Consider the following 10,000-nt stretch of genomic DNA (forward strand, 5'->3'; position numbering starts at 1 on the left):
TTTTTGGTAGTTGACCCTTTTTCATTAACTCACTATAAAGACAGTAACAATCACCACTTAAACTTAAAACTGGTCCAACAAAATATTAAAACAGCATTATGAACTTTCCTCGGGCAGTGACTATTTTATGAAATTGACTGGAAATTATGCACCGTGAAAGTGTGATTTACAGCTGATCTAAGTATGGGACACCATTCAAGTTTCCTACGGAGCTCATGCTCAACTTGCCGTCCAACACTTTATTCAATGCCTGCAAAGAGAAAATAAAAACATTAAATTTACAAAAACAATATAGTAATGAAGTTGTGGGAGAGAAGGTGAAAATTTTGCTGAGTAAAGTTACCTGACCACCAACCCAAATTACAATTTCATATAATCACAGTAGCCAGCCATCATAAATGAGAGTCATTAATCCATTGATGGTTTGATTAAAACAAAGTTTTACTCCTGGCTATCAATTTTTTTTTTCATGAAGTACCTCATACTATTGTAGTCACCTAACTAGGAAATACAATTTAAAGGCCACACCATTCATTTAAAGGTTCTATGCACAAGTTATGTAATTTCCAGTGACATTCCAAATGTTTCTTTTTTTCCTATTTATATTGAAATTTACTTACAATAGCATGGAGTTGAGACTTGGTCTTTGCTGTGTGTGTGTATCAGGATTTAAAATACACTAGTTCATGTCCTTATATACCACTTTATTACTAAAATTAAACAATTTTTTACCTTGCTAATCACAAAGATTGTCGTTTCCCTTGTCTTTTCAGTAGTTTTTGGTCTTTACGGTGTCTTCAAAGGTCAAGGTAGACAATGATGTCAATGCATAAAAGAAATTGAAACCAATCACCATAGATGTGAAATTAGACATTTTGAAACAGAGAGAAAAGGGGTAAATGCCCTAGTGTTAATACACCGTGGTAAAGCCTCAGGAGGTAATGTGCTTGCCTCGTCATTTGACATTTTATTAGATGGTATATTTCTTTTTCTAGAGCTATTGGCAGTACTAGGGGGCTTTGATTTTAATGCCTTAGCATAGGTATATGATTTATTTAATAGTCTTTTGGCATGTCCCACATTTATATGTTCTAAATAAGATTTGTTGAAGGCAGCTTCCTCCAACTTATACAGCTCGCAGCTCTTGTAAGTGGATTTATGATTCAAGTTGCAATTTAAACACCTGGCTCCAAGTGCACATTCTCCATGGTAAGATTTGGAGCAAATACCACACATTTTCTCATTTTTACAAAATTTAGACAGGTGCCCAAATTTAAAACTATTAAAGCATTGCAGTGGCTTCTGCTTGAATATTCTTACTTTAATCATTTTGTCTTTAATAATAATAAGGAAAGGTACATCAGCATCCTAGAATGTAAGGATTATCATTGATGTACCTGGGACTTTGTAAACTTTCCATACATTTAGTGGACATATGGCCAGTATCTCCTCCTCTGTAAATTCATACAGATCTCTGTTAAAAACTACTCCCCTTCCATAGCTAAAATTTAGGTGGGGTTTGACATCTAACTTAATATCATCATTAGTTGTTTCTATGTTGGACAGTATTACAGATTGTACTTGATTTGGCATGGATAAGAAAACTATTTTTTCCAAAACGAGATATATCCCCCGGTGCAATAGTTCCTACTTTTTTCTTAATTAATTTGCATGTTTTAAAATAATTCTCTGTAACCCCCTTTGATTCAGCTAGAAGCCACATTGGTAGTCTTGGCTTTCTCTGGGAAGGCATAACTAAATCTGCATCTTTTTCCTACCAATCAGCAAGCCTATATACATCCAAATCCTTTGGTACCTTATCACAGAGAGCAGCCGCAACATTCAAGTTATCAACTTTAATATTATTCATGTTACTTATTGCATTGAATACTTCGTCATAACTACTGTAAGATATCCATGAATCCCAATTTTCATCTTCAAGTTTCATCCTTATTTCTTTTATGCATCCATAGCATTCAAATGCTTTATATAGATTATAATAGTTTGTCGCTATTGGAATTTGGGTAACATGAAGGATTCGAAGCTTCATGTTACTCAAATTACTCAATTTTGAAATATCAGTAGAATGATCCTTTCCCATTCCAAGGTCATCAACAGAACTTTCCCTATTCAAATTAGCAGTCATCATCAACAGTGCCAGGAGGGAGTCAGCATATCCAGGGGATGGGGGAGTCAGTGTTTGAAAGGTCCATAGTTAAGGGTGGGATTTTTTTTTTGTTGGTTGTTTTGTTGGTCTACCTGCTTGAGAATTTTAAGAAAGTATCATACGTTGGAAAAGAAATTTGCATTCTCCACTATCAGCCGAATGAGAGCATACTTCCCAGATGGTCCACTCCATACCCTACCCGAAGGATAGCACCAAAACAGGTATATAGGCACAGGTGTCAGTGACTAACAACTGAATATTGTTGCGACCAACAGCAGAGCGCGAGCACAGCAGCTACCATTAACACACAAAAGCACATGGTGGGCCATACAAGGCTGCCAGACCCAGAGCTGCGCCAGGCCTAACCCCAATAAATGACTAGGGTTTGTATTTGCATAAGAACAACTGTGGAGTTCAGGGTTGTCCAAGCTATTTAGTCTGAGGGCCACACTTGAAAAATGAAAAATCTCATGCAGGCACACACAGGCCTCCTATATTACTCAGAATTTAAGAATAAGAAGAATACAAAGACTTCTTTCAGAGAAATTAAAAGAAATATTTTTCTCCAGCGGGCCACTTTCAAAATCAAATGGCCACTTTTGGCTTATGGGCATAGAGTTGGATGGCCTTGTGCTAAGTGGTATCATACACTGCAATATAATTTTTAATCTTCAATTTCATTTATAATTATACTAATTGTAACTATGCTTGGGCTAAAAAGTTAAGATACAATTCCAATCTTAAGTTTCCTTATACTGTCGTTAACTTGAGTAAACAATGTTTGTTTTATGGGGATATCTTAAAAACCACATAATATATGCATAAAGACCAAATGTTTTAAATGAGATTATACCATACACAAAAATTTCTATACTTACAGAACGAACAGCACCAGCAGTTACACCATCAACAGCAGCTGCTGCAGCTGTGGGATTCAAATACTTTCCAGTGAGGAGTGCCTGCATGCCCATGTCTTCAAGAGAATCACCTATAAGAAAAACATGGATCAACATTTACAGTCTTCCAAGGGACATGTTACAGTGACATAAGAAAATGCCTTACAAATTAATAAATATGACAAATCTAGGAGTAATTTGTATTTTTACTAACAGAAACCTGGAATTCTTTATATAGAAGAAATTAACACAAGCTGTCATAAAGCTATAATATTTTCTATTTTCCCCAAAACAACTGATTTCTAAATCCCTGAGTCAAGCTTTCTGAAAAATTTTGGGAACCCTTGCCGCCTAACCCGGCAATTTCAGTGTAATCTTACGAGCGAGAGAGAAATTAGAAGGAAAATGTCAAATCCTCCAAAGACTTCACCTCTTGCTTTGTGGTAACAAAGGAATTTGTTTCCATAAACATATTTTTTAAAACATGAATGCCTAATAGCGTACGCATAAATGTATAGAATTAACTTTTGCAGGCACAGACATACCCTTGAACACTTACACTACAGTGATGTGAGAGCCCAAGCAGTAAACAAACCATTTATTCTAGAATCCTAACTGTTTAACACATGTTTGGGGCCTAGTAAGACAGTCACTAGCTCAAAGGGCATTCAAGAGAGAGCAAGCACTCAGAAGAACCAAGCAACCATGTTGAAAGTTAAGAGAGACTCTGCGATAACCCAAATGAACGTTGAGAGTGCAAAAAGCAAGAGAGTTGTGACTCCCATAAGAATGCACTCTGCCACAGGTGTGCAAGGCTGGGCTCATATGCTCTACCTCAACAAGTAGACCAGGCATAGTAGATCCAGCTTCATGTAATGATTTTGTATTAAAACTAAGATGTTCGTTTCATCAATATATGAGGTTGGGGGTAAAACAGAGACCTAGACAGAAAGAACAAAATAGTAGGAATTGTTGATATTCACGTTCTGTATACTAAAGAGGTTTTGATTCATAACTTCCTTCTTTTTATGGGTTGTGGTGGACAATGTGGTAACATCCCTGACTGGTGGATGCCAGATGGGTTCGAGTCCCGCTCAAAACTCGTTAGTTTCTTTGGTCGCTGCAACCTCACCATCCTTGTGAGCTAAGGATGGGGGGTTTGGGGGAGCCTATAGGTCTATCTACTGAGTCATCAGTAGCCATTGCCTGACCCTCCGTGGACCTAGCTTGGGTGGAGTGAGGGCTTGGGCGCTTATGTGTATATATGGTCAGCCTCTACAGCCTTATCCTGCTCGATAGGGCAATGTCACTGTCCCTTGCTTCTGCCATTTATGAGCGGCCTTTAAACCTTTAAACTTAGGCACAAAGGAAAGAAGGTGTATTGGCGTTAAAATTATAATTACTGCATTATTTGGAAAAAAAAAAAAAAAAAAAAAAAAAAAAAAAAAAAAAAAAAAAAAACAGGTAGTTAAAAAGCAAGCAGCCAGTGCAGGCCTGATAAACACTAAATCCAATTGTGTGATGAACACATGCTGCCATGTTTGGAAACGTCCCAGCTCAAACTGTATAAAAGATAAAAGATTTGAAGTGATGGGCAGTCGAGTCCTGCAACAACAATTCGCTACGCAGCAAGGTCTTAGTACCAGGCCCCACTACTGGGTCAGGCCTTTGCCACTACTGTCCTTTACCCAGCCACAGACAGATGCACACCAAAACAAGAGTGTCGCCCGACTATGATATTGTCGCCATCCAGACTATGTTGTAGAAGGAACCATTGAAGAGGGCAGGAGATTATCTGATTCCTGCCATAAGCTCTATCGACAAGAAGAGAGAGACCAGTCGCCAGCAGAATAAGATAGAATAGCAGCATTGTGTCCCTTAGTGAGAAAGAAAGTCTGGGGCTTCCCCACTCCAAATATCAAGTTCTAAATTTGTGTGTATTCTTGCCTACGAGCTCAGTGAAAATTTTATAATTAAATTACACGCACAGTATTTGCTCAAATAAATTAATAAAAGTAGACGGTACTATTAACTCCCCAAAAATCTTAGGAGTGACTAATGAATTAGAAGTTTTCTACCATAAATAACTATCAATATCTTGAATAAAATCTAAAGAAGCTTCACTAATAATCATTTTAATTATACAAAGCTTCACAATTGCTGTGAACATGGATCGTACTGCGATCCTGAATAGAGTTGAAAGTCTGGATTGATTGGCATTGAGAGATTGCTTGTTCCCAGCAAAACTCTCAGGTGAAAGGATAGCTTTCACCTTTGCCGCTGCGATCCAGGCTCAATGTGAGCTTGGATTGTGAGTCACCAAGAGATCGCTTGCTTCCAACAAAACTCAGATGAAAGGATAGCTTTCACATTGGTGCCACAATCCAAGCTCACTGCGAACCCGAGTGGCAAGGCGTTGAGAGATCACTTGTTTCAAGCAAAACTCTCAAGTGATACTCTCAGGTGGAAAGATAGCTTTCCCCTTTTGGCGCTCCAAGCTTGGATAACGTACGAGCCTAGGTTGCAAGTCACTGAGAGATCGCTTGCTTCCAGCAAAACTCTCAGGTGAAAGTAAAGCTTTCCCCTTTGGTGCCGTTATCTAGGCTCAGTCACAAGGCATTGAGAGAACACCTGTACAACCGAAGCTCTAACGCAAAAGGAAATCCTTCACCTTTGGCACAACCAACCACTGAGCCAGTTTGCCAAGATCTGGAAGCTTTGAAGCACTAGAGCGCTCTCGTGCCAGAATGCAAGAGGGCTTGTAAGCTGCCTGGAAGATAAACTGCAAAGTTAGGACAGGTAGCAACTGCATCTATCAATAAAACATAAAGGGTCGGCAAACTTTCGAGGGAGAATTGGTAAAGCATATCTCTAAAGTGAAAAGCAAGCTTCCACTTGAAAAATCTTATTGATAACATATTTATACAGTATGGGTTTTGGGCTAAATAGTTTGCAGGTGTTAGCAATAAAGTTAGTGTATATTTGTTTTTTCATTACTTTTCCCTATCAAACTATTATTATGATACGGGTAGATTGGCTAAGGCACCAGCTGCACATTTAAGATACTACCGTTGGAGTTATTGGGTCCTTTCACTGACCACATAGTACTACATTGAATCCTTCTTGTTATGACTAGTTTTTCCTTTGCCTACATATAAATCGCGTAATCTGGCATATTCTTTACACATTCTTCTCTTTCCTCTTACACATGACAACGTTAAAATAACCCAAAAATCCTTCACTCCCGGGTTTAACTACTGCACTGTAAATTTTTAGAGGCTACTTTCCACGTGGTAAGGGAAAAAGAGACTCTTTAGCTATGGTGGGCAGCTCTTCAGGAAAAAGGATACTATAATCAAACCATTGTTCTCTAGCCTTGGGTAGTGTCATAACCTAACCTTTGTACTATGGGTTTCCAGTTTTGGGTCAAATTTCTCTTGCTTGAAGGAACAATCAAGCACTTTTTCTATGTTTCCTTATTTTCTTTCCTTACTGGGCTATTTACCCTGTGGAAGCCCTTGGGCTTATGGTATCCTGCTATCTCAACAGGGTTGTAGCTTAGTTAATGTAATAATAATCCATCCATCCATTCATATACCAAGGCACTTCCCCCAATTTTTGGGGGTAGCCGACATCAACAAATGAAACAAAAATAAAAAAATAAAAGGGGACCTCTCCTCTCTACGTTCCTCCCAGCCTGACAAGGGACTCAACAGAGTTCAGCTGGTACTGCTAGGGTGCCACAGCCCACCCTCCCCCGTTATCCACCACAGATGAAGCTTCATAATGCTGAATCCCCTACTGCTGCTACCTCCGCGGTCTTCTAAGGCACCGGAGGAAGCAGCAGGGCCTACCGGAACTGCGTCACAATCGCTCGCCATAATAATAATAATAATAATAATAATAATAATAATAATATACAGTATAAAAACAGTACAAGAGGTAAAAATGGTAGGGAAAATTTGTACAATAAAATGATTGAAATCAAATACTTTCCTTTAAATTCTTAAACATAACCTTTTGGCTTGAAAGGAAAAACAAAGCAAGTTTACTACATGATGTGTGAAGCAAGGTAGACCAAATGAACAGCTGAGGAGAAGATGCAGGGAGCAAGAAAGTCAGCGTGCAATAATCATAACAGAAATGATACAGCAGGAGTCCACGAAAACCCAATATTGTTCATTAAATTGTTCGTATACAAATAACCAAAATTACCCACTTTGAATCAGCAAACTTTGAAGGAATAAGTGCATGCACTACAAAACTTAAACCTAGTATGAAAGCCAAGTTCATCTTATTATAAAAAGATTTCCCTTTTCATTCTATGCACAGGTTTGAAGCTTAGAAGAACATTAAGAACTTTGTTCTTTTCTACTACAATAATTACAATTCTTAATTTATTACTATCATGATTAACAATAATAGTCAAGCTACAACCCATGTATGAAAAGGCCGTTTGCTTCATTCAGTTACTTGTTCAACATTTTCAGCACATGTAAACCAAAACATATTAAAATAGACCATCAGGCTCAAATTATCTATAAACTGCAGTTCTATAATTCCTTGCATCCCACAAGACATTTTACATCTATGATTCATTAATTTGCATTATATAGCACCGAATTGTCTTTAATGGCCCAGTGCTTGGCGCAAGGCCTAGATTTAATATTCAATTCAATTCAATCTAGGAATTGTTACTCCCTTCAACCCACAAGATTTATTTCACATCCACCAATTTCTCTTTAATTGTATATGTATACAATTTGTTTTTACAAAATAAGTAAAAATATATATCAATTGAACAAAGAATTATTCTGCTATACTATATCATCATTTCAATTCCTGATGCTAATTGTCTGTTATGATGAGCTACGAGATATTCCAGGGGCTTGAATGATTAATTTATTTATGGGGGGCTGGGATTAAATTGGTTAGTTTAGCAGGCACTAACTATCAATCCATAAAGAACTTTTTAACTCTAAAATATTCGTCAGTACTTGCATATTTTTTTTGGTTGTACAATACTGTATTTTGTATCGTTTCCAGATTCAGTTAATAAAGTAGAATATTGTAACAAAGGACCTCTTATCACTGGATATTTCTAATAAAACATCTCTTCTACTTAATCACAGGATATTTCTAGATAACATATTCTACTTATAATCAAGAAAATTACTTTACAATTCATTACAAAAGTGGAAAAGGTCTAGTAATACATGAGTAACATAAGCTGAGAATGGAAGCTACAAGGAAACATGCAACTTGACATACATAAGAGGGTGTGACCATGCCTTTAGTATTTCTCCTATGCAAAGTGTAGGGGTCAGTGAAGGGAGTGGTAAACAATAGAGGGTTAGGGATGAATGTAAAGAGACTTCTGTACGAGAAAGTGATTGTACCAACTGCGACATACAAATCAGAGATGCTACTCTCTTTGCATCAATTCCATCCTCTGAATGTAGATCTGGGGTTGGTGAATCCCTAAATAGAGATTTAGCTAAAATTAGTGCATGATGCAAATTATGGGGTATGAAGTTGAATCCTAACAAAACTCAAAGTATGATTGTAAGTAGGTTAAGGACAGTGGCTCCTCAACATCCGGTTCTCAGTATTGATAATGTTTCTTTAAATTTGTATGACTTTTAAAATTTTAGGTGTGATTCTCGACAGCAAATTTACTATTGAGAAACACATTAGGTCTGTGTCTTCTTCAATTACACAAAAGATTGGCTTATTGAGAAAGTCTTACAAGATTTTCGGTGATCAATCTATTCTGAAGAAGTGTTTTAATTCTTTCATTCTACCTTGTTTTGAGTATTGTTTTCCTGTCTGGTGTTCAGCTGCTGATTCTCATCTTAATTTGTTGGACAGAAACTTACGGTCTATTAAATTTCTTATTCCTGATCTAGATATTAATCTTTGGCACCGTCATTCAATTAGTTCATTATGCATGTTGCATAAGATTTTTCATAACTCTGACCATCCTTTACATTCAGATCTTCCTGGAAAATTCCATCCTGTTCGTAATACTAGGCAGGCATTTAATTCTAATAGCCAGGCCTTTTCTATCATGAGGCTCAATACTACACAGTATTCTAGAAGTTTTATTCCAGCTGTTACCAAGTTATGGAATGCTCTTCCTAATCGGGTAGTTGAAGCAGTAGAACTTCAAAAGTTCAAAGTTGGAGCAAAAGTTTTTATGTTGACCAGGCTGACGTAAGTCTTTTTATAGTTTATATGACATATCTGTTTTTGACGTTGTTAATAGTTTATACAGGACATATCTGTTTTGACGCTGTTACTGTTTTCAGAATGATATATTGTTAATTTGTTATCATTTATTTATTTCCTTATTTCCTTTCCTCACTGGGCTATTTTTCCCTGTTGAAGTCCTTGGGCTTATAGCATCTTGCTTTTCCAACTAAGGTTGTAGCTTGGCTAGTAATAATAATAATAATAATGTGGGGAATGAACTTGACGGAGAGACAGAAATTGAATGTGCTCAAGATGAAGTGTCTGAGGAGTATGACTGGTTATGTTGATTGGATAGTAGGTTGACCAGAGCACCAGCCACCCATTTAGATACTACTACTAGAGATTTATTGGATCCTTTTGACTGGCCAAATAGTACTACATTGGATACTTCTTTCTGGTTATGGCTCATTTTCCTGGTGCCTACATATAACCCAAATAGTCTGGCCTATTCTTTACAAATTCTCCTCTGTCCTCATACACCTGACAACACTGAGATTACCGAACAATTCTTCACTCAAGAGGTTAACTACTGCATTGTAATTGCTAAGTGGCTACTTTCCTCTTGGAAAGGGTACAAGAGACTCTTCCGCTATGGTAAGTAGCTCTTCTAGGAGAAGGACACTCCAAAATCAAACCTTTGTTCTATAGTCTTGTGTACTACCATAGCCTCTGTACCATGGTC

The 10,000-nt window shown here is 37.3% G+C and overlaps 1 protein-coding gene across 1 annotated transcript in view; it reads right to left on the minus strand.

Annotated features, from left to right (window-relative positions):
- Nucleotides 1–10,000, minus strand: part of LOC137615015 (cytochrome b-c1 complex subunit 2, mitochondrial-like) — a gene marked incomplete at its 5' end in the record, with an annotated part of 72,490 nt that overhangs the window by 338 nt on the left and 62,152 nt on the right. Inside the window, 2 exons of the mRNA XM_068344649.1 lie at nt 1–250; nt 3,046–3,155. The exon at nt 1–250 is cut by the window's left edge and continues 338 nt beyond it. Coding sequence (XP_068200750.1) covers nt 167–250; nt 3,046–3,155 — 194 coding nt within the window. The remainder of the gene's footprint in view (nt 251–3,045; nt 3,156–10,000) is intronic.

The sequence above is a fragment of the Palaemon carinicauda genome, chromosome 21 (assembly GCF_036898095.1).
Source record: "Palaemon carinicauda isolate YSFRI2023 chromosome 21, ASM3689809v2, whole genome shotgun sequence".
Taxonomy (NCBI): Eukaryota; Metazoa; Arthropoda; class Malacostraca; order Decapoda; family Palaemonidae; genus Palaemon; species Palaemon carinicauda.